At 43.1% G+C, this 26,185-nt stretch overlaps 1 protein-coding gene across 3 annotated transcripts in view; it reads left to right on the forward strand.

Annotated features, from left to right (window-relative positions):
- LOC127008514 (NADH dehydrogenase [ubiquinone] 1 alpha subcomplex assembly factor 2-like) overlaps positions 1–26,185 on the forward strand; it is a 71,859-nt gene that overhangs the window by 4,172 nt on the left and 41,502 nt on the right. For all 3 annotated transcript variants that reach the window (XR_007761112.1, XR_007761111.1, XM_050880628.1), the window contains exons 2-3: positions 16,668–16,760; positions 17,093–17,229. Coding sequence is in view for 1 of the 3 variants with exons in the window: in XM_050880628.1 (XP_050736585.1) it covers positions 16,668–16,760; positions 17,093–17,229 (230 nt within the window). In the remaining 2 variants the exon portion in view is untranslated. The remainder of the gene's footprint in view (positions 1–16,667; positions 16,761–17,092; positions 17,230–26,185) is intronic.

Genomic DNA, 26,185 nt, shown 5'->3' on the forward strand with positions numbered 1-26,185 from the left:
TCTGGGATGGATTTTCTTCCTGCCAACCTGTTCTGACAGACACGTAGCCGCTTCTGCAGTTGAATAACCTTTCTCTTGTGTCTTAGTTTGGATGCAGTGCTGTTCGCAGGGTGTGGTAGGGGGTTCACCAGAAAAGGCAGTCATCACCTGGGGATCGAACCTGGGACCTTTCGCATGCCAGGCAGACGTGCTACCCGTTGCACCACGGCCGCCTCCAGGCGGAAACCCACACCTCTCCCCCCTTAGGGAGTGTGTACTGCTGCTGAGATCCTATTCACTGCGCCATGTTCGCGGGTTGTGGCTATACATGCGGCAGGAGATTAGAAAAAAATGCGAGAATGGTGTAAGCTTAGGTGCGAGTATTTAGCTAGTAATAACTGAATGGTAGTGTTTCTCACCACTTCACCGGAAAAATGTTAGCATAAACACTTGAAATCAATGTCTTGTAGACTATAGGCACAGTGCATCATGATTTATCACGTGAGAGATTTTAAAGTGTGCGAGTCCTCATAGCTTCAATAGGAGTCGACTCAGTTTTAGTTAAAGTAGCTAGCGATCACTGGCAATTCTGGGGGGGCAGAACGTCTCTAATTTAAGTGTCCCCGGGCTAGTGGATACAAGTCCACCACAGGCTCAAAAGGTCAAGGAGGTGGAAATGAGCACCGATGCAATGCGCAGCAATATCACATGCTCCCCACTTTACCTACGAGTATTACTTTATTAGGCAGACATTAATTGTAGGCTTTAGTCTCTCGGTTACTAACTTTTCCCATCCCAGCCTGTTTTCCATGTTGTAATTCTAAAATATGTTGGGTTACAAGAGGAGCTTCATTAGCTTTATTTGTAAAATGAATGTGGAGGAGAGGCTGGGGGAGGAGAAAATATTTGCTCTTGAGTTTACTTACTCGATGTATATATGTATTGGCAGTGCTTTGGTAAATAGACAACAAATGACAAATTCTTTGCAGTGGTGTAGTAAGGGGGTGGGGGGGGGGCGGTCCGCCCCAGGTGACAGCTTGAGGGAGGTGCCATGATACAGGCTCAAGTCTAATGGCTAAATTCAGCGACGTAGCTAAGGGAAGGGGTGTTGGGGTCATATAAAAAGACGCCCCCCCAGGCCCCCAACAAAGGGGCCCGCCGCCCCCCAAACAGTCCATTTGGGAGCCCCCATTTGTTGCCATTTTCATTTATAGTAGTGTGTGGGGGGAACCCCACAAGGAGACAAGACCCCCGGGCCCCCGCCCCCCAGATCTCCAGCCATGCTGGCATATATAATGCCGCTGTGATACCGTGAGTGACAGTGCCTTGTGTTTCATATGACTGTAGCAGATGAATTTCTTTGCTTGTAGCAGAGATGTTATTTACTATAAAGAACATATTTTTGCATAATGTTGAAACTAAAGAACTGTACTTTATCATGTGATGTTAAAAACTTGAATGGCGGTTGGCTCCCGTGGTCCAGTGGTAGAGTCTCCACCTTGTGCTCCAGCGGGGTGCTGGAGTGTAAAGATTTGAGTCCTACCCGGTGCCATTGGGAGTGGAAAGGTTGGGCTCTTTCCGACACCCCAGCCCCGTTGTTGGGCCTCCTCCACTTGAAAGAATTGGGCATCTCTCTACCTGCCATCCTGGGTGGTTGCGCGGCATGCACTGCCTTCCTCCCTTGGGGTATATCTCCAACGAAATACAAAAAAAAAAAAAAATACAAAATAAAAATTGGATGTAAATGTTTGTTGTAGCATGAATCTCACTGAACGGTATTGTAGGTAGGTGAGAGGGGAGACGCCCTAGTGTGTGACGATAACAAGACAAGCTCGTGATGGAAACATTTTCGTCACATGCTTTTGTATTATTATCATTATAATAATAATAATAATTATAACTGTTATTACCTCTGCCAACAAAGTTGGAAGGAGGTAATATTTTCGGTCCAGTCAGTATGTTTATTTATTTGTTTGTTTATTTGTTCGTGAACAGTCTCCTGTGCACAATTTTGCGAATATCTCAACTAATTTTTTAGAGAAGCTTCATGTTCATCCAGAATAGAACCCATTAAATTTTTTATGTCGAAGGTCAAAGGTCAAGGTCGCACAAAAGATCATTTTGGCCATAACTTTGGATTTCTTCATCGTAGAGACTTCAGACTTGGTTCATATTTTAGCTCATAGAAAGACGCACCTTGCATGGCCTTGACCTTGACCTTTGACCTTAACCTCAAAATGTTTGCCCAAGGTCAAAGTTTAAAAAAAAAAATCATCAAATTTTGAAACAAATGCTTCCATATGATGCACCTTGCATCCAGAATAGAACCCATTATTTTTTTGTCAAAGGTCAAGATCAAAGCCGCACAAAACCATTTTGGCCATAACATCGGTTCTTGTCATCGTACAGACTTCAGACTTGGTTCATATTTTAGCTCATGGAAAGACGCACCTTGCATGGCCTTGACCTTGACCTCAAAAAGTTTGCTCAGGGCCAAAGTTTAAAAAAAAAAAAGAATTTCGTCAAATTCCGAAACAAGTGCTTCCATAGGATCACAGTTGATGCCCATAGCAATTTTCAGGACGATCTTTGGCAGAGGTGTGCACTCCTTGAGTGGTATGCGTCTAGTTATTATGATCATCATTCTTATTATTATAATTCTTCTTCAGTTTTTCTTCTTCTTCTTATCATTATTGTTATTATTATTATATATCTGCATGATACTTCAGTCTTAACGACGATTTCGGTGTGTGTGTGCCCTGTGCTTGGTTATGGCGGTGACATGTTGGGCAAAATGTGTACATAACACACCAGAACATGACAGTAGAGGCTCAGGACAAACAGTAGGGCGAAGGAACCTTAAAAGTTTGTTAGTATGAGGCTGTGAGCTGTGACGCTGCCAGGCGTGGCTGTCTGGCAGCGTGTGCCGTGTGTACAAATTGGCGACATCTGGCAACTAACCTCGGGTTAACATTCTCTACCAACTTTTATAAATATACTTAATTTTAAAGTCTTTAGTTTTGCACACACCTAATAAATATCAGTGATTCCCTTAAATGCAATGAAAACTTAACAGTGTACTATGTGAATGTGGCGAAGAGAAACGTATAGGAATGATAGGCTATGTAGCCACATTCATTTACAGAGTCGCCGGGGCGGAGTAGAGGTCACTTCACTATTCATACCTACACGTACAAGCTATAAATAATATTATTTTGATCAGATGTATATAATTAACTCGACAGTAATAAATGGAAGAAAGTGGTTGGCTAGCAATGCAGCGCTGACCAAGCGTCGTCTCTCTACCAAGACAGTGGGCTATATCGCGTCATTTGTTGTGTCTCTCGTGCAACTTTGAATTGTCAAGCAGGCACTGGATAATCTGTAATCAAACAAGTAACATAATCTTAATGAAAGTGTGGAGAAAACAGTCTTGACCCTTAGCTAACACAGCACTGTATGCGAATCACCCTGTACTGAATATGTACAGTGACTCCAGCGCCATTCCTGTCCTGATCATGTTAGCTCAGGCTCACCAGGGGGCTCAGTGTGCCACTCACTGCCCACTCCAGCCAGAAACATTATACAAAGAAGAGCTCAGGACTCCACATGAGGCTCAATAGGCGTCACTTGAAAAATCCTGCCTCCGCCACCACCGGGCTGAGGGACGTTCACCAGCAGCTCTTAGCAGTCTGCCTTCCTCCATTGTCCCGTGTTGCTCAAGTGCTTATTTTCCTCATTTCTGCAAAGTGTGAGGACAAGACTTTTACTTCAGATGATTTTCCTAATTTTCTATTATTTTTTTCACAGAAATCACAAATTTTTAGAGTGGGTCAACCAAAGGACTAGTGATTGGTGCCAGAAACAGTTGACAGACTCCTTCAAAGCACATCAAAACTAACTGGAAATAATAGCTTGGTCCATAAAATTGGAGGATGCTAATTACTAAAAATATACCTGAACCCAAATGTTACACTCCTGAACATGAAAGGGATTTTTGACCCAAAGATCCCTGGATGTAAACTGTATCCCAATGTCCATGAGAAGAAGATGCCAACATTGGGGTATCAAGGGGTAAAAAGATACCTTCATTGGGGTATCAAGGGGTAAAAAGACACCTTCATTGGGGTGTCAAGGGGTAAAAAACACCTTCATTGGGGTGTCAAGGGGTAAAAAGACACCTTCATTGGGGTATCATGGGGTAAAAAGACACCTTCATTGGGGTGTCATGGGGTAAAAAGACACCTTCATTGGGGTGTCATGGGGTAAAAAGACACCTTCATTGGGGTGTCATGGGGTAAAAAGACACCTTCATTGGGGTGTTGGTGGGGTAAAAGGACATTACACTGGAGCAGGGTGCGGCCTTGGTGGGGTTAAGGACGCCTGCATTGGGGAATCCTTTGAATTGCTTTAGCTACTCGGGGCACTGCTATTCAGTTGTGGCATTTACAGTAAAACCTCGATACAGCGGAACTGCTTATTATGAATTTTTGATGACGGGGAAGATCTGAGGGTCAGAAATCCATGTGGACCAACCAATAATGTTTTTTTAACCTACTGCGTCTGGTAACTCCAGTGGTGTCTGTTAGCCACCTTGCCCTTCTCCCTTTATATGCTGTCCCATCCTTCTGTTACTGTAGTCTTTCTCAGCCCACCTGATGAAATATTTTCCTCCTTGTGGTTCCCATTCAAATGAAGAACGTATTTACACCACAAGAAAGTCTTATGCATCTCCAGGACATAAATGTAATGAATAATAGCCAGGTGTTTGTGAGTGTCGGTACTGACACAGTTTAAGTGGTCACCTGTTAGGTATGTTGGGTTAGGATAAGTTAGGTTTAGTTAGTTTAAATTTATTTGGCACTCGATGTGCGGCAGCGGAAATTTTGCGGAAATACACAGCTCAAGACGGAACAGAGCGGTGGTGTCGTGAGAAATACCTCCCTTCCTGGTTTTGTTTTAGTTTGTCTGCTTGTGATCTTGTGAACGGCGAGTGAACTATAGAAACAGTAAGCAAGTTGAACCTCTCTCTGCAAGATATATTGCAGCTGCGGCAGTGGGCAGTGGCAGGTGCAAAACAGGCACTGAAAAGTCAATCAGTTAGTGATTTGTGATAGAAACAGTTAGCAGATTACTTCATAACACCCAAAATTACAAAAAAAAAAAAAGTTTTGTGTGCCATTTTTTAGATATAATGCATTTGTAAAATTTTACCAATACTCATAACACAGGGCCCCACTGCCAACCTGGTAGCCTCAGTGCCTCCAGTCCATCACCAAGTGTGCTGTGTGGCTACACAGACAACGTGCAGACAACATACGCATTAAAATAACTGTATACCTACGTTTATTTGGTTTGGTGGTACTGTTATACGTATTTTTAAATTTCCACTGCTACATAACGAACTTTCAGCATTAACGGACTAAGGTCCCCTACAATTAGTCTGTTATATCGAGGGTTTACTGCAGGGTTGGCGGTTTAAACCAGGGGTGTCAAACTCAAAACCCTTCGAGGGCCAATTCATACTCTGAAGTGCCGTCATGGGGGCCAACAAGAGTAGAAAATACATTGACAAAATTGAAGTTACCGTGATACCGCGGGCCATTTATGACTATCCCGCGGGCCATGAGTTTGACACCCCTGGTTTAAACCAAAAACCCATCAATAAAACAAGTATTTTTGGTGAATCTTTTTTAGTTTCATCAGGTATTGTGGTTTTAATTATATGAAGTTTTAAATTTTTTATTTTGCACAGTCATTTTACTAACACCAGGATGAAAACGTCAGTTGGTAAACTCAAATCTCTATTCAAATGCTGTAACTTCAAAGTAACTGAAAACATAATTTTGGTGCATTTTATATATATATATATATATATATATATATATATATATATATATATATATATATATATATATATATATATATATATATATATATATATATATATATATATATTTGCCACTTCACTAAACAGCAGATAAATTGTTTTAAAAAAATCCTTTAGCGCGTCATCTTATCCTCCCACTCACCCTCACATCACCTTCGCTGTATGGCACTGTTCAAGCACTGGAATGGTAGACACACACACACGTTGCATTATTTCAACACTTTCAAGACTTGCACATCTTTCAAATGCGTATTATCTTAGCCTTTTCTTGGGAGTTACAAGCCAAGACCCGTTACATAGGACCCGTTTTCGCGCCAAACTTGCGCGTCCCTCACAGCGGCCTTCCTCACTCTAGCTTAGTTAAAACACAATTTTGGTCTTTCATATCTTGTTTCCAATCAAGCACTGTCCACTCCCTCCACATTCCACACCATCGCATCACCGACGCCCCTGTAACTAATGTGTGCAGCAGTAGATTACAAGGATGCAGAGGAGTTCTTTGAATCAGAAACCAACTCCTATCAGCACATTTTAAAGATTTCTGGCTTCCTTTCTTTGATGCCACACTGTGAGGGGAGAATATGATATGAACGGCTTTATTTTCTCCTAAAATCACGTTAAAATGGCTTCTCAGGGTCTTTATAAGCACATAAAAATGTGATGCCACAGCGTTTCCGCCATATTCGTCAATGCCTCCGAGAAGCACGCCACAAATACTTCCAAGTTTTTGCGACTTGTAGCCTTTACTGCAGGTCAGGAACGGATCCTAGCACACTCTGATACTTAAGTCCACTTGTAAGACACAACAACACAGCTGGGATAGCGTAAGTCCTCGTAAAGTAGCGTACAATCCTGGGTACTACTGCTGGGCAGCGGAGGCCACTTTTTCCTTTCCCGCACAGACCCGCAGACTAGTAACCGAACACAAACAATACGCGTTCTGCGGTGATCAGGAACTTTGGCTCCTGAAACTGTACCAAGAGGAATGATACCCTCATCTGATGTGTATAATGCTTTTTTCTGATGTTTTATTCACTAGATATATTATAGAATCTGGTCAACGTCTTTGACTTCCAGCACCTTATTATGAATATAAATGAGGCGTGCCGCGCCAGAACCTCGTAACCGAAAAATCGTAGTTTTGAGAAAATCGCGCATAAAGTTAAACACTGACAATGCACCTAAGAATGGTCAGAATATGTAATAACTATACATCAAATGAAAGGTTTTGAAGAGTTCTGTTTTGTTAATTAGGTTCTGATAGGAAATCGGAAAATTTTTGGTTTATTGAAATAAATTAATGAAACCCCTACTCAGTGGCGGAAAAAAAAAATTTGCTGGAATTTTTTTACAATTTTATTATAAAAGTACTTGTTTTTATTAGGAATATGTGAAGGTTTCATGATGATAGCTGTGAAAATGAAAATGTTATGATTTTTTTACCGAGCGAAAAAAAAATTTTAATCCGTACCGGAACTTTAATACTCCTATCCATTACATTGACTTCCTCCTATGTTCAAAATTATTAAGTACGTGTTGTAAAATGGAATATGTCAGAGCCGAGCGCGCGCCTGATTGGGCGCTTCACAGCTGGCTCATCCTACACGTGCGTCTTGGTTACGTGGTTTTGGCCCACGCCTCAGGGAGTTAGTCGCGACTTTTTTTTGCGTGTCGAGACCAGACTAACTGTCTTAGCACCCTGTTTTAGGTGGCTGGAAGGTCGGATTTCCTCTGTCCGACCACGGTATATGACAATTCCACCTCTCTGCTCTCTGGGGCAGCCATTATCTCAATTTCTCAAATTTCAGGGTTACGAGGTTCCGGCGCGGCACGCCTCAAATGAAATAATATCAAAAACACCCCTGAATATACCAAAAATTATGCCAAATGAGGTAAGGCATAAAACTAAATTTCCAGAAGGGAAAGAGTGACTCACAATTCTAGCCATTCAGAGCTGCGAGCTGTGGTCGGGAGCAAGGTGCAAAGTGATAGTGTTGTGTACCGGTAGTGTATTACTGTAGCAGCGAGGTAAAGTGTAACTAGGTATTGTAGGGGGGCATCGTGAATGCAGTCATCACCGAAGGGGGGGGCGCTGTCCTGGAAGCTGCAATGGTAATCGTCACCTGAATAATTGCCAGGACCACTATTCTAGTGATTTTCAGTCCTAGTGACTCTATTTTCATTAATAACTCAGAATAAGTATTACTTAGGTTCTAGCACAGTAGATATTAGATGCATGCTGTCCATGTTGCATGGTGACACTGGCATCTGTGGACTGTAAATTGTACATACGTACAGTCTGTGTATGCTAAGGCGGCCATTGTTGTTCTGAGTCATCATAACAGCGCCCCTAACTCCAGGGAGTGCGATGCAGCAGCAGTATGCGGTGCGGGATATAGCCTGAAAAGCCCCCCCTCTCTCTCTCTCTCTCTCTCTCTTACAACTGTTTTTGTAGCATGCTACTGGAAAATTAGAAGAGGTTATTCATGTTTTACTTCTCTTTAACACTGCAATAAAAAAGCATGTTAGAGAAGCTGCATTTTGCCTCCTTTACAGACTGTATGAAGATCAAATGAATGTATTGCTAAATCCATCTCTAAATCTATCTATAATTCCTTTTCAAACTCCTATACGTATATACGGATAGAATTACTGGAATAAAAATACTGAAAAGCCAAAAAAAAAAAAATGTGGTTTAAACCAAAAAAAAAATCTGGTTTAAACCAAATTTTTTTTTTTTTTTTTTTTTTTTTTTTTTTTTTTTTTTTTTACCATTGGTTTTTGCCAACCCTGGTTTACTGTATATACATCTTTCCTCCAGTACAGCACTGCAAGTACTTACAGTATAGTATGTTAACCCTATTAAACTGCAAAAGTTTTTCTCGGGAAATCCCCCAAAAAGCAAAAGTCCTCAAAAAGTACACTTTGAAACTGAAAAGAAGTCATAAAAGATGTTTTATAGAAAGTTTTCTGGCGCTGTGAAATCCGTTTCTTTCTAGGTTGTCGCATTTTGGCTGGAATTCCACGATTCCCCCAAAATCCAACTTTTTACTGGTGCGACGTACAGGAGAATTTATTGAAAAAAACTTGCTCATTTTATCACGATGGAGTCTGTAAAATATAGTTTATAATCTTTGACCCGGAAATTTACTGCCTAGAGAGCCAAAGTTGTGGTGAAACTCGAAAAATAATTTTGGTAAATTTTTGTAGTTTTTTTCCATCCTGGAATGGATGGATCTCATTGAATGAAAGTTGTAGAAAATCATCTGTATAACTCAACTGTGAAATCAGATTATGATTTGGACTGACCGTTTGGCTGGAATTCCATGATTCCCCCAAAATTCCAACTTTTTACTGGTGCGACGTACAGGAAAATTTATTGAAGAAAAGTTGCCCATTTTATTACGATTGAGTTTAAATAACATAGTTTATAATCTTCTAAATGGAAATTTACTACCTACAGAGAGCCAAAATTGCAGTGAAACTCAAAAAAAAAATTTTGTAGTTTTTTTTCATTCTGTAATGAATCTCATTGAATAAAAGTTGTAGAAAATCATCCGTATAACTCACCTGTGAAATCAGGTTATTATTTGGACAGACTGTTTGGCTGGAATTCCATGATTCCCCCAAAATTCCAACTTCTAGATATTGGTTCATCTAGAACATCACGTATATAAGTGGAGGTGTCAAGACTATGCTCAGCATGCAGACAATGAGCAGAAACTAAAGGAAGACTGCCGAAACAAATTGGCTGAGGGAATATAATCGCTCTGCAGACGTCATGATGCGTAGGCAGGAACTGTTGACATTTTTAGCACGGAGTCGTCTAAGGGACAAGAGAGGTGCCAGTTAGTCACTTAGCATTTCGATTTCCAGAGAGCTTCTCACTCTCCGGCGCTGGCGTCATGCTCGTTGCTTACGTCAGTAAAAACCAGGGTTGGTGATTTTTTTGATTTTTTTTTTAAAATCAAAAAAATCAAAAAATCATTGATTTTTTTGATTTATTTGATTTTTTTGATTTTTTTATAAAAAAAAAAAAAAATATATATATATATATATATATATATATATATATATATATATATATATATATATATATATATATATATATATATATATATATATATATATATATATATATATATATATATATATATATATATATATATATATATATATATATATATATATATACATATATATATATATCCTACTGAGTGATTTGAAAATCTCCATAGGTTACTTTAAGTTTGAGTTTAGGGCGTGTAAGTGTGAGCACAGTCAAGGATCCTAATACATACGTGTTCAATACTTGTTTGTAGTTGGTACAGGACCAGGTTTAGGACAGACAGAGTTGCCTGAAGTTATTTTCATGACAGCATTTTATATTATTACCACACAGAAGAATATCTACTTTTATTCTGTTACTGTTTGGTTGCTAACCTTGGTTATTATTATGATACATTGAATCCCAAGTTAGTAAAGACTAAAGGAGGCTGATTTTTACCATCCTTGGAGCACATCATTTAACTTATGGAATACTTTTTAGTAAAAAAATAAAAAAAATAAAAAAAATGATGATTTTTTAGTAAAAAAATCAATGATTTAATCATTTGATTAAATCAATTTGATTTAATCATTGCCAACCCTGGTAAAAACTATATGACACCAGCGGCATCATCGTCATTAAGGGCTTAAGTAACCCTTTATACCCAAATGTTTTTCTTTATTTTTTGAAGTCAGTTGGGGAGAGCTTGTGTTTGCATGTTTTGGCTCTGGAAACAGTCAAACAGCCAGGTCTGGCAACTCGGTGCTACTTTAGCTCACAGTCTACTGCAGTATTTGTAGTCTACCCCAGTATATGTAGTCAGTGCTACCATGGGTGCTACACAGTGACCTGACCTGTCTCCCAAGACTTCATCTGATGTTGTATTGTTACCTGAATGCTCCTGACCTGAGTAATGACCTGACCACAGTCACCTTAGTCTAAGCTATGTAATGGGTTTCCTTGCCGGACAGACCACAAAGTTTGGCACCCCTTCAAAGACAGCATCCCGGCCGGAATTCCCAACCTATCAGGCTTTCGTTTTTCTTGCATGACACTACCACTTCAATGGGTGTAATCTTGTCAAAATGACACTTCTGTAGAAATCTTTTAACAGTATTGCAGTCACCAGAATGAGTTATACTAAAGCTATCAGGCTCAATGCAAGGAGGATAGTGATGCGCGTCTCTATTGATTGTCCTTTTATATAGACTGGTGAGGAGCACTCAGGTAACGAGACAACATGAGCCGAGGCCTCCAGAAACAGGTCCAGGTCATTATCCTGCAATATAAAGTTCCTGTAGTTTAGGTAAACTGCACACTGAATTGTAAATATGGCTGTAGCCCACACGCTGAAGTGTAAATGGCTGGGTAGACTGCACGCTAAAGTGGCACCAGCAACTCTCCCCTGAGGAGGGCCAGGGCCCAGACCCAGCCCAGTCAGGAACTCAGAGGGTCAGCACATGGCTGCATCTCATCCAGATCAGTCCCACTTGACAAATGTATTTTCCTATTTGTATTTACTTATTTGTAGTCTACCGGGCCCGAGCTAAGCTCTAACAGTCCCATCTCCATATCTACATTCATCCAACCTTTCCTTCATTTGTTGGCATAGCTGGGCACGCTAACAGAAAACCTTATTCCCTATAACCGATAACTGATAATGGAAAACCTTATCGGTGATAACCGATATTTGTTAACTGGAGACACAAATATAGGCGATAACCGATACCCGATATAAATCCACAATTCCGATACTAGCTAGCGATAAGTCCGATAGGCAAAAACAATACTATATTGATATTTCAAATAAAAAACATCGATGAATTCAAATTTTCATTATCTGTATTTTAGAAAACTTACAAAACCTGAAAACCACACGTTGACATGTGCCTATGGACGGTAATACTAGAAACGCCTGAACCGGTGTTGTGTTATTTGGCATCCCCACCGTCAAAAGCTGGCGCTTTTGTTTACAATCACTGGTCTCTCGTGAACTGCGCATGCTCAGACCAGCAAGCATAGACCTGTACAGTCTCACAAAGCTTTTTAACCGTAATTAAGAGTTGCTGGTAGGCTGAATTAGACATACAGTACCACTACCACCATCCCCACTGTTTCTAGAACGACACTCTGTACGAGTTGTATTTATATGTACAGAGTGGTCGTTCTCGAAACAGCGAGGATGGTGGTACTGTATGTATGATTCAGCCTTCCAGCAACTCTTAATGTGTTAAAAAACTTTGTGAGACTGTGCAGGGCTACACTTACTGGTCTGAACATGCGTAATTCACGAGAGACCAGTGTTTGTAAACACTTATTTACCTCTTTGGATTCTTTTTAGGAGCAGCGAGTAGCGGGCTTTTTTTATTAATGTTTACTTTTTTTGTGCCCTTGAACTGTCTCCTTTGCTGTAAAAAAAAAAAAAAAAAAAAAATAAGCGCCAGCTTTTGATGATGGGACACTAAATAACACAACACCGTGTGCCTTCAATACCATGACATGCTCACAAACGAATATGGAATATCAAATTTGAGGCAGTGAATAATCATTTTTTGGGCAAAGTTAAATGATTTTTCTCTTTGACATATTGATTTTTGAGTCTGACATTAAAATATAGCCTTGTGTTTTAATGTTCATGATCTTAGTATGAAATCTCTTCACCAAAGATATTTCATACCCCTAAGTTTTTTCATACAACACGGGCGCCCGGGCCACGCATGCACAGTAGGGAGGAGACTTTTTTTTCTGAGAGGCGGAAAAAAGTAGCAATTATTGCTTGTTTGGTTACAAAAGTAACGAAGATACCGATGTATATTTAAATAAGTAGCGGATGGCCAATAACCCGATTTTGTTACAGGTAACTCTCGATTTACGCGAGTTTGGTTTACGCGTTTTTTAAATAACGCGGGGTCCAAAATTCAAAAAAAAAAATTATTTACATGTTTTTTCCACTTATACGCGATATTTTATGGAGTGGCCACCAGATGTCTCACGCAACTGGACTCACACGGCGCCGCGGCCACACAGCAGAGCTCAGTTCTTCCCGCGCGCCACTTGAACAACAATACAGTACCCACGCTGCCACGCTACTCAGCAATAGGGGTGGGCAGTTACCGGTACTAGCGGTACTAGCTATATGGTACAGTACCGGTACCAGACTGCTCGGTACCGGTACCAATACTAGCTAGCCACTCATGGTGTCCCTCATTTCTTCCTCACACGAGTGAGGCTGAGACTGAGTGCCTGAGTGGATATCTCGGTGATATGGATATTCTCTCTCTCTCTCTCTCTCTCTCTCTCTCTCTCTCTCTCTCTCTCTCTCTCTCTCTCTCTCTCTCTCTCTCTCTCTCTCTCTCTCTCTCTCTCTCTCTCTCTCTCCACTGAATGAAGTGAATAAGCATATTATTCCCACCATCACTCGAAGGTTATGACAGAGAACTAGGCAAGACACAATTCACACGTTTCTGGTGACACGCGGCATGCAGCTGTTTGTTGTATGGGTGTGGTTGTGTGGTTTGTAAACAATGCAAATGGCGGCCTGGCTGGTATTGCGCGAAATATCTCCTCGTACAAGACTCATGATGTACAGTTTCTGATATCATATTTACCCCATTATTCTCACTAATATTAATAATTAATAATGAACACATGGATATATGATTTTTTATGTAGCTTGTACTGCTCCTTTTTTTAGTCATACAATCAAGCCACCTGTGACATCAAGATCAAGATCATACAAGTGGCGCCCGACGGAAAAACGGGATAACAGCAAGGCATGGGCAATCCTCCATCGATTTCAGTTTTGTATAATAGTTATTAGATCGCCCTGTATTCTATGGTAACATATTATAAAACAGCTACGGACTATGAAGGATTATATACAATGATAAAGGAAAGTTTGCCGTTGTTATTGGATAAGACAAAAAACAGACCCTCAAAAACACCCCGAAGAAGAAAAAAATCATTAAAAATTTGTACATTCGGCGTACAAGGCGCAGGGGTAAACTTTCAGGCATTTTTTATGAGAAAAAGGTGTGCGCTATACGCTGAAAAATACGGTATTTATTTTTCGACAGAAACCTACCTCTTGTTTGATTTACATTGTTTTTGATTTACACGACCTCTCCAAGAACGCAATACTCGCGTAAATCGAGAGTTACCTGTATCAGCAATAAAGTATCGTGATAACTTATCGCAATAACACCCAGCTATGTTTGTTGGACACTGCTCACCTCCACCACTTTTTCCCGCAAGCTGTTCCATGTGTTAACACTTCTATGTTGAAAACTATACTTTTTCAAGTCACTCAAACAGGTTCCTTTATTAAGTTTATTTCCATGTCCTCTCAGCCCCTGCATTCTCACAGTCAAGAAGAGATCATTCCTATCCACCTCATCAAACTTATTTACCAACTTATACAGTGTGATCAGATCTCCTCTCCTTTCTTTGTTCCAGTGTCGTCAAGTCCATCTCCTTCAATCTGTCTTCATACGTCATATTCGAGAGTTCTGGGACCATTTTAGTTGCAATTCTCTGTGTCCTTTCCTGCTTTCTGATATCCTTCTTTTTGTGAGGCGACCACACAACTGCAGCATATTCAAGCTTTGGTCTTATCATTGTTGTTATTATTTTCATCATCATTTCTTTGTCCATAAAATGGAATGATACTCTTATATTTTGCATCATCCTGTAGGTTTCTCCAAACGGCTTGTTCATGTGCTTTTCTGGGGATAGTGTGTCTTGCATCGTTACTCCCAAATCTTTTTCTTCATGTACCACCTTTAATTAAGTTTTCTTCTCCCATCCTGTATGTATTCTTTGGTCTTTTTTTTACTTTTCCCCATTTCCATAACATGGCATTTGTTTGCATTAAATTCCATCTCCCATAACTGGCTTCATCTATACACTCTATCCAGGTCTTTTTGCAGCTCCTCACAGTCTTCCTCCATCTTCACTTTTCTTATTAACTTTGCATCATCTGCAAAAAGGCTCATATAACTTTTTATACCCTTTGGCATATCATTTATATATATTATGAACATTATTGGTGCCAGAACTGAGCCTTGAGGAACTCCACTCTCTCCTCTCCTCCAATTTGATTTCTCTTCTCTAATCACCGTCCTCATTTCTCTTCCCGTTAAGTAATCCTTCATCCACTCGATAACCTTTCTGCCCATTCCTCCCCACTGCTGTTGTTTCCAGATTAACCTTTTGTGCAGAACCTTGTCAAAAGCTTTTTTCAAATCAAGATATACACAATCAGCCCATCCTTCTCTCTCTTGCACCATGTCTGTTGCTCTCAAGTAGAAACATAGTGTTATGAAGACGACCATTCCCTTGTCGATGGGAGAAACAAGTTAGTACGAAGGTGGTCATTCCTGCCTTTATCTATTGCCGTGCCAACAAAGAAACAAGCATTTCCCACTCCGGGAGTCACGTGAGGGAATGTGGGCAGCTGATTGGGAGCGGCACGATGCGTGGAGGTGTGGAGGAAGCCAGCAAGACGCCGGGGGAACCAGTCTACTCTACCCCGCCCATCCGAGAGGAATTAAGTCAAGTCTACCCCCGGCGATCTGTGAGGAAGGAGTCACCTCGCGCCACCCTGCTGCTCCCCTTCGACAGATGCCATTTGTGACCCTCCGTGGGCTCTTCAAGTAATCTCTCCGCGGGATATCAAGCGCACGGAGATTGAGCCACGGATAGGCAGTAGGTTATTTGTGAGATGGGAACGGGAATACAGGAAACTAAAGGAGGACAGTGTTTATTTACCCGGTGGCGGGAAACAAGGGAGAGAGTGGTGGGCGGGGATGGCAAGACACGAGGCCGGGCGAGGCGTACTGCAGGAGGTAAGGCACTGGTCAGTGCGTCACTGGGGGTACAGATTCGTCACCACCGCCACACACAACGAACCCGTGGCTGGCCAAGGGAGGCCAGGGTGTACGTGAGACTGGGAACAAGGCTGGTTGTGTAACAGTAGTAAGTTAGTGACACACGATTTCCCTTTTCTAAATCTAAACTGTTCTCTTTCGGCTGCGTTCTCTGTCTTCTGCTTGCAGGAACAGCATTATAGTGCTGTATTTTGTAAATAGTAGATGGTCTACTGTAGGACTACATGCATTACTGAGTGATGGAAAAAGTGTGGAAAAGATCTATAGTTAATAGATTCTCTGATTCCACAGCTGTTGCCATTCCCGAGCAGTTGCTACCCCTAAATTAGTCCAAGAAATTGAGGGTCGAGTGCACATACATACTGTAGTCAGGAGATGCATATCTGAGTGTATAGTATCTGTGCAAACATCTTTTATTGAAATTACATGGGGAACTTCAGAAATATACCCCAAGTATCCAAAATTTCTGCTTATTCAGCATCCCTGAATCCCCACGATTGCTGGGTAATAGGAGTCCTGCTGTATACTATTTGAGCCAAGTCAGTCACTGCAGGTGAACAACATCTCACCAAGAGACTGAAGGAGAACAATATTGAAGGCTGGCACTGACCACACTGTGAGACAGAGCATTCCAGTGACCTGTACGCCTGGCAATGACATTCTCGTTGATTTTAAGGCACCAAAATCATCAGTGGTGACTGTCTCTGTCACAGGTTGCTGGTCTCTGAACTGTTCCTGACAGAGCTGGAGGAGCAGCCTGTGATGGTGCTGGCTGGTGCACATGGGCTGGCAGCACAACCGCCCTGTGAGCCAGTCACCAGCACACCTGGCTTATTGTTGATGGTTTGTAATGTTTTTGCAGATCCAAGTCGAGGGAAGAGATACCCCAGGAGGTGGCTTGTTCCCGTCTCCGAGGCAAAGTTCACCGAGGAAACCGTCGCCCTGGAATGGAATGGTAAGGGCCAGAAGCTTTGCTGCAGATGTTCCTTGGCAAACATTCCACACAGGCTAAGGTTTAGCTGCAGATATTTCCCATGCTAACAATCCATACAGGTGAAGGTTTTAATACAGATTTTGCCTTGATAAACATTCCATACAGGTGAAGGTTTTAGTACAGATGCTTCCCCACTAAACATTCCACACAGGCTCATTTTTTGCCTGAGTCAAACCTGTCCTAGCCTGGGGTGGGGGGTAGGAGTGTGGGGGAAGCCTTACAATAGATTGATGTTTTCATAAGTATGTTTGATGATTGAATTTGTTCATCACGCACTGCTCTGGTCGTCACAGCGTGGCTCAGGAACCGCCGGGACCAGCCGCCAACGGAAGCAGAGATCAGTGCAAACATTGCCCTGTCCAAGATGAAGAAGGAGAACGCCGACAAGCTGGACGAGAAGGCGGGCAGGAAGGCGGACGCATCACAAAAGGTCTTCACATCAATTATTATTTGTTATTTTTTCTATTATTGATTAGTCTTTATTGGTTCAACTTTTTTCAACGTTTCATATTCAGGTGTTGTCCCCACTAATCTTCTTGTATCCACTAATACCATACTCACTCAGTCTTCATGGGGCCACACAGACAGGGGCTGCATCTCACTGTGAGGGGACCAGTATCATATTCACTCAATCTTCATGGGGCCATACAGACAGGGGCTGCATCTCACTGTGAGGGGACCAGTATCATATTCACTCAGTCTTCATGGGGCCATACAGACAGGGGCTGCATCTCACTGTGAGGGGACCAGTACCATATTCACTCAGTCTTCATGGGGCCATACAGACAGGGCTGCATCTCACTGTGAGGGACCAGTACCATATTCACTCAGTCTTCATGGGGCCATACAGACAGGGCTGCATCTCACTGTGATTGGACTAGTACCATACTCACTCAATCTTCATGGGGCCACACAGACAGGGGCTGCATCTCACTGTGAGGGGACCAGTACCATATTCACTCAGTCTTCATGGGGCCATACAGACAGGGGCTGCATCTCACTGTGAGGGGACCAGTACCATATTCACTCAGTCTTCATGGGGCCATACAGACAGGGGCTGCATCTCACTGTGAGGGGACCAGTATCATATTCACTCAGTCTTCATGGGGCCATACAGACAGGGGCTGCATCTCACTGTGAGGGGACCTGTATCATATTCACTCAATCTTCATGGGGCCACACAGACAGGGGCTGCATCTCACTGTGAGGGGACCTGTATCATATTCACTCAATCTTCATGGGGCCATACAGACAGGGGCTGCATCTCACTGTGAGGGGACCAGTATCATATTCACTCAGTCTTCATGGGGCCATACAGACAGGGGCCGCATCTCACTGTGAGGGGACCTGTATCATATTCACTCAGTCTTCATGGGGCCATACAGACAGGGGCCGCATCTCACTGTGAGGGGACCTGTATCATATTCACTCAGTCTTCATGGGGCCATACAGACAGGGGCTGCATCTCACTGTGAGGGGACCAGTACCATATTCACTCAATCTTCTTGGGGCCACACAGACAGGGGCTGCATCTCACTGTGAGGGGACTAGTACCATATTCACTCAATCTTCTTGGGGCCACACAGACAGGGGCTGCATCTCACTGTGAGGGGACCAGTACCATACTCACTCAATCTTCATGGGGCCACAAAGACAGGGGCTGCATCTCACTGTGAGGGAGTATATTTTTAAAACTTAATGAAGTGTGAAATTTCAAACTTGAATGTGCTTCAATGTTTGTTGAACTCGTATGTAAAGTAAGAATGTTAAAAGATAAGTGCAAAATGGAAAAACAGGCACTTGTAAATATAGAATAATAACCAATCTTTTCAATATCTTCAGTATTACCCATAAATTGTTTGTGTTTATCAATCAAAGTTAAACAGTTTTATGAAGGTCTGTCTTACCTCAATGATCCCTGTCTGCTAAGGAAACATAGCATGTCTTGCACATGTTGTCAGGTTTGATGTACATCCATCCACTAGTTTGTTTAGGTTCAGGCATTAAGTCACATAATTTTCTTCCTGACCGGTGTCATTTTATATGAAGTAGTGGTAAGTACTACTGTTATACACATTGTTATCCCGCATAATTGGGCTATTTTTCAAGGGAGTGTGCGAGTAAAAATGGCAGTCACATGTTGGCGGCTTTTGAGGCTGGAGTCTGCGGTACACATTCACCAACCTGGCTACACTGGTGGCTTCATCTGCAGCCGTTTGTTTGTGTTCAAATTGCAACACACACTCGGATTGGAGGACAAAATTTGTTTGATAAATGTGTTTGAATTGGGAATTGTTCAAATTGAAAGGCGTTCGAATCACAAGGTACCACTGTATATATATATATATATATATATATATATATATATATATATATATATATATATATATATATATATATATATATATATATATATATATATATATATATATATATATATATATATATATATAGTACCCTCTCGAGTTTCGCGCTATCCGAGTTTCACTATCCACAAGTTTCGCGGTTTGTCCTAAATTCTTACCATCCCGACTTTCGTGCATTATCACCCCGAGTTTTGCGCTGCTTTGACATGTACGGATCACTTCTACTTACCATCGGCGTCACACACGCTACCTTTAAAGGTAGTATCACACTGGACCTTTTCCTCCAAACATTGTGGCAATGGCAAGAGAGAGAGAGAGAGAGAGAGAGAGAGAGAGAGAGAGAGAGAGAGAGAGAGAGAACGGGTCGTTTTGAAGCCGCAGTTGAAGGCGGCTGCCTTAGGATTGGCTGACAGTTCTGAAAACACGCTTGTGATTCGCTGGGAGTCCGATGACGTCATCGCCGACTCTCCCCCTATCAGCGGCTTCACTGCCTTAAGGCGGTGTCACAATGGCCGTTTTCGTCCAACTGTTGGGGCTACGTGTAACGCCCGTACGCCCAACCGGGAGCGAGTTCACGGTTATCCTTAAGGTGGTGACACACAGGGCTTTTCTTCCCACCGCGTTGGCGCCACCTAGGGCAACCGGCAACTCCAACTTTTCCTGGTGTGCGTCACGCACGGCCAAGGTCGGTTGCCCGTATCCACATCCACAATGTAAACAAACCACTTGCCCAGTATCAACATGGCGTCGTCTGCTAAAGTGAGGGCTGTCGCGGCTTGTGCTGCCATTACCCAAGTTATGGACTTGTTGCTGCAGTTAAATGGAAGGAAGAAACAGTTGTGGGTGTGGCGTGCCTGTGGTTCCTCCATGCCAGTTCTCATTGTCACCACTGCGCATGCACGGCCAACCCACCCATCTTGACTCAACCACATAAACACATGGATCGAATAACTACACACACACACACACACACACACACACACACACACACCAGACTCATTAGGAACCATTGCAGATGTTTCTGACAAACAGAAACGACTTCACCATTTCTTGAGTGTGTTAGAACGTATTTGGTGAGTGGCTCACATGAACCAAACCTAGCTTTTGGCAAGAAGAGAGCAGTCGTCTTTAACACTGCTCTCTTCTTGCCATTGGGTATGTTTGGTTTGTATGACCCACTCACCAAATAAGTTCTAACACTCTAGGAAATGGCGAAGCCATTTTTGTTTGTGAGAAACATCTGCCATGGTTCATGATGAGTCTGGTGTGTGTGTGTGTGTGTGTGTGTTGTTACTCCATCCACGTGTTTATGTGGTTGGACTCCAGATGGGTGGGTTGGCCGCACACGCTAAACGATGACAATGAGAACTGGCACGGAAGAACCACAGGCACGCCACACCCACAAAAGCTTCTTCCTTCCATTTAGCTGCAGCAAAAAGTCCATAACACACACTCAATCTTCACAGATGGCGCCACTATAAACACTCGCCTGCGCCATAACGGGCTGGGCCGACCATCAGGCCCCACCGCGAAGAAGACTTGGGCCGACCATCAGGCCCCACCGGGAAGTAGCCTACCGGCGCAATAGGCCGCAACGTAAAAAATAAATAAATAAAAAAAACATGGGTAATGGCAGCACAAGCCGCAGCAGCCCTTAATTACTTAAGCAGACGACACCATGTCGATACAGGGCAAGTGCTTTGTTTACGTTGTGGATATGAATATGGGCAGCCGACCTTGGCCATGTATGATGCACACCTGGAGAAGTTGGATTTGCCGGTTGCCCTAGCTGCCGCCAACACCAGGTTACAGACAACCGACAACTCGCTCCCGGATAGGCTCACGGGCATTGCCATTAGCCACAACGGTTAGAGGAAAACGGCCAGTGTGGCACTACCCCAAGGCAGCGAGGCTGCTGACCGGGTGAGCGCCGGCGATGACGTCATCGGACTAGCTCCCAGCGAATCACAAACATGTTTTCAGAGCTCAGCCAATCATAAGGCTTCATCTATGGCTTTAAAACGACCCGTTTTCTCTTCCTGTTTTCTTCCTTTTTACAATGTACATATTTTGAGATAACAAGGGAGTAAAGGAGGAAAAGAAGTGAGCTCCATGGGGCAGCATGAGCCAATTATAATGGCGCCACTATAAACAGTTCCCTGCGCCATGACGGGCTAGGGGCTGACCATCAGGCCCAGATGGATAGTCTAACGGCACCATAGCCCACATGTAAAAAAGAAAAAAAAAATCTCCACGGGTCGGAACAGATAAGTGCATTTCAATGTTTTCAATACCTCGAGTTTCACGATCCTCGTGTTTAGCGCTATACCTTCGGAACGAAGCGAGCACGAAACTATAGAGGGTACTGTAAATATACAGTAATCCCTCGCTATATCGTGGTTCATTTATTGCGGTCTCGCTGTATCGCGGATTTTTTAAATTGTATCGTATCGCGGATTTTGCGGTAAACTAAGCATTTTCTAGCCAAAAAAATGAAAACGATATAAATCAACGTAAGTCGGAACACACCTAAACAAACAACTACGTCACCTACCTATTTTTATTTTTCCGTCGCGGCCTATTGCACCGTTAGTCTTTTCCCTGGTTCACTCCTCCCCCACTTACTTTCTTTCTTCTCCCTCTCCATCCCCGTATTTTTCTCCTTCATTCTCATTTCTTTCTTCTTTTCCTTTCCCCTCCCTCCCAGTTTGTCTTTTAATTTCATTCCCTCCCACTCACACCCTTTCTCTCCCCCACTTTCCTCACCTTTACCTGACCCTCCCTACCTCTCTCTTTTAATCTCTTTCCCTCCCACTCACACCTTTTCTCTCCCCCACTTTCCTCACCTTTACCTGACCCTCCCTACCTCTCTTTTAATCTCTTTCCCTCCCACTCACACCCTATCTCTCCCCCTCTTTCCTCACCTTTACCTGACCCTCCCTACCTCTCTCTTCTTTTCCCGTCCCATTTCCTCCACTCATTTCCCTTGTTTCCTCCTTTCTCACACCCTCTTATCTTTAGTCTTATCTCTCACTCTATCACTCTTCCTCCCTTTCTCCTTCCCCGTTAGATTATATGAACACACACACGCACACGCACGCACACGCACACACGCACAGAAGGGGAAATGGGAAGGGTGTGTGGAGGGAGGGTCAGAAGTGAGTCAGGTCATGTCCTGACCAAAGCCCTGACCTGAGTCTCCCTTCTGCCACTCCCTCCCCACACCCTTCTCATTTTCCTTTCTGTGATTGTGTGTGTGTGTGTGTGTGTGTGAGTTTACAACTACAGTACCCTCTTGAGTTTCGCGCTATCCGAGTTTCGCGACCCTCGAGTTTCACAACCCTCGAGTTTCGCGGTTAGTCCTAAATTCTTACCATCCCGACTTTCGCGCATTATCACCCCGAGTTTCGCGCTGCTTTGACGTGTATAGGTCACGCCTACTTACCATCAGTGTCACGCACACTACCTTGTGGTTGTGGCTATGGCAAGAGAGAGAGAGAGAGACTTATTAACACGTTAACCGCATTTGAACTTCCCGCCGTCTCCTCCCTGTCGCGTTTGATTCAACCGTTCAACTCGGCGCAGCCTCAATACCAAGCGAGCCCCCAACTCGAGAGGAGGTGTGTAGCTTGACTCTGGTTATAAGCCCCTCTCGTGAAAGGTGAGATAGAGAGGATGAAAACAAGGAGAAAGGACAAGGGTGTGATGAGGGAGGGTCAGAAAGGAGAGTCAGGTCAGGACATGACCTGAATCAGGTCAGGTCATGTCCATACCTGTCTCACACACACACACACACACAGAAGGTGAAATGAGAAGGATGTGGGGAGGATGGGGCAGAAAGAGTCAGATCACGGCTTTGGTCAGGATATGATCTGACTCAGGTCAGGTCATGTCCTGACTTGTCACACACACACACAGAAGGGGAATGAGAATGGTGTGGGGAGGGAGGGGCAGAAAGGAGTCAGATCAGGGCTTTGGTCAGGATATAACCATGATCTGACTCTCCCTTCTGCCCCTCCTCCCCCCACCCTTCTCATTTCCCTTTCTGTGTGTGTGTGTGTAATAATAATAATAATAATAGTAATAATAATAATAATAATAATATACGGTTTATTCAAGTATACGGCAGCCGTCAGGCTGAAAATTTGCATTTTATAAATACATTTAAATAAATTTTGCTAACGAGAACAAGTATAAAAAGAGAAGGGGGATGGAAAACGGGGGTCAGACTAGTCTCTGGGAAAGGTAGGGGTGATGGGAGGGGTTGGGTGGGATGGAGTGCAGTGGGGGTGGTGCTGGGGGGGGTTGGGGGGGGGGGATTCTTCCAGATGGCGGTGAGGTCAAGTGCGATGTTAATCCTCAGGTAGGATGCTAGGTTCAGGTGACAGGTCCCAGAGGGATGCAGGTGGGCAGTATCTGGGAGGTCACTCAGGGATACTCAGGCTTAGTAAGGAGGTGCTAAGCCTGGGCTGGCAAGACACAGGTGGTGGTTGCTGCCCAGTTGGTTGTCATATCTGTTTCTCGGAACAAGTGCACAGCGTTGATGAAGTTGCCGTACATCTTGCTCCAAACCTGAGTGACGAGGCTGCCTCACTGCCTGCCACCTGAACTGACCTTCCTCTGCTGCTGGGTGATTTCGTCCTCCGGAGCTTGAGCGTGTCCTCGGTGTTGTGTGGGTGACACAGCTCTCGCTACCCTTCCAGCACCGCTAACCACTGCACTCACTGTATGTCTGTATAATGTCACACCATTTCACGAGTGTTCTTTGTAATAATGAGTACCTTGAAAACAATGGGAAGGGGCGGGGGAATGGGGAGCGAAGGAGAAGAAAAAGAAAAAGGGTCAACAAACTGACCCCATGGCTGCTATGGGGAGTACCAAGTTACACGTCTTGACCCCGTGAAGGTCAAGAGAGGGGGGGGGGGGTGTCATGACATGACCTGATTCCCTTCTGCCCCTCCCCCCACACCCTTCTAATTTCCCCTTATGTGTGTAACGCACACCTAGAAAACTTGCCAGTTGACAAGTGGCGCCAACGCGGTGGGAAGAAAAAGGCCCAGTGTGACACCAGGTTACGGACAACCGACAACTTGCTCCCGGATGGGCGTACGGGCGTTGCCAGTAGCCACAACGGTTAGAGGAAAACGGCCAGTGTGATACCGCCTTAAGGCAGTGAGACCGCTGATTGGGTCAGCGCCGGCGATGACGTCATCAGACTCCCAGTGAATCACAAGCGTGTTTTCAGAACTCAGCCAATCGTAAGGCTTCATCTGTGGTTTTAAAACGACCTGTTTTCTTCCTTTTTCCAAGGTACGTATTTTGAGATAACAAGGGAGTAAAGGAGGAAAAAAAGGGCCGACCATCATACCCGGATGGATAGTCTACCGGTGCCATAGGCCACTTGTTAAAAAAAAAAAAAAAAAAAAAAAAAAAAACCACGGGTCGGAACAAATAAGCGTTTTTTCAGTGTTTTCAATACCTTCAGTTTCGCGATCCTCGAGTTTGGCACTATACTTTCGGAACGAAGAGGGCGCGAAACTCGAGAGGGTACTGTATAGTGCAACTAAATTGTCAAGTCCGTTTGGGCTTTGTCCCCTGCGAGTCCTTTCCTCCCCTCTGTTCTGCCACACAGTCCCAACACCTATCTCTTCCTCTCACATGTAAGCTATAGGTAACATATGAGAGGAAAAATAGGTGTTGGGACTGTGTGGCAGAGCAAAGGGGAGAAATGGACCCGCGGGAGCCAACCCCCAAACGGACTCGACAGTTTGGTTTCACTAAAGGTATACACACACACACACACACACACACACACACACACACACACACACAGAAGGTGAAATGGAAAGGGTGTGGGGAGAGAGGGGCGGAAATGAGTCAGGTCCTGTCCTGACTGAAGTCCTGACCTGACTCTCCCTTAGGACCTGACATGACTCTCCCCACTGTCCCACCCTCGCCACACCCTTCTCCTTGTTTTCATCCTCTTTATCTCTCCCTGTTTCTTCCACTACTTTTCCTTGTTCTCCCTTTTTACATCCTCTACCTGTATTTTTTTCATGACTCACTCTGTCCCTCTCCTCCATTTCCCCTTCCCTGTATTTACCTAGTTGTGATATAAAGGAAGTGAGCTACACTCATATTGTCCTCGAAGTTCGTATTTACGAAGCAAATGTCGAAAGTTGAAACAAGAATTAGAGAATCATTTATTGGGACCGCATCGTAACAACAAAAAGTCGTAGGAAGTGTTTATAAGAGTGTGGGAAAGGTCAATAGGAGTGTGGGAAAGATTTGCAAGAGTGGGGAGGGTTTATAAAGCTTTAAAATATATATAAATAATTTTAAAAACATAAGGTCGCTACGTCGCGGATTTTCGCCTATCGCGGGGGGTTCTGGAACCTAACCCTCGCGATAGATGAGGGATTTCTGTATATATATATATATATATATATATATATATATATATATATATATATATATATATATATATATATATGTATATATATATATATATATATATCTATCTATATATATATATATATATATATATATATATATATATATATATATATATATATATATATATATATATATATATATATATATATATATATATATATATATATATATATATATATATACCTCAAATAATGCGGGGTTGGGACCCAGGACCCCCACCCGCACTATTAAAAAATCTGTATAAAATTAGTGCCCCCCTAGAAACACTCCTGGCCACTCCTACGGGATCCGTGTCCCGCCTTGCTCAGCTGTTACCCGCAGGCCCAAGTTGCCAGTTATGCATTTTCTGCTGCAGTCACAGACTCACAGTGCAGTGTCGAGGGCGGCGAAAGCTCCCTCGTCGGAGGTCAGGTTATTTAAAGTTTAGTTGGAGTAGTTTAATTAAATATGCTTCCCTTTACTATATAATATGGAGGCGTAATGTCGTATTTTGGAGGCGCGAAGTCAATCTCCACAATTACCATTTCGTATCTTATTTCAAGTATGATTTAGAGAGCAATAGAA

The sequence above is a fragment of the Eriocheir sinensis genome, chromosome 38 (assembly GCF_024679095.1).
Source record: "Eriocheir sinensis breed Jianghai 21 chromosome 38, ASM2467909v1, whole genome shotgun sequence".
NCBI lineage: Eukaryota > Metazoa > Arthropoda > Malacostraca > Decapoda > Varunidae > Eriocheir > Eriocheir sinensis.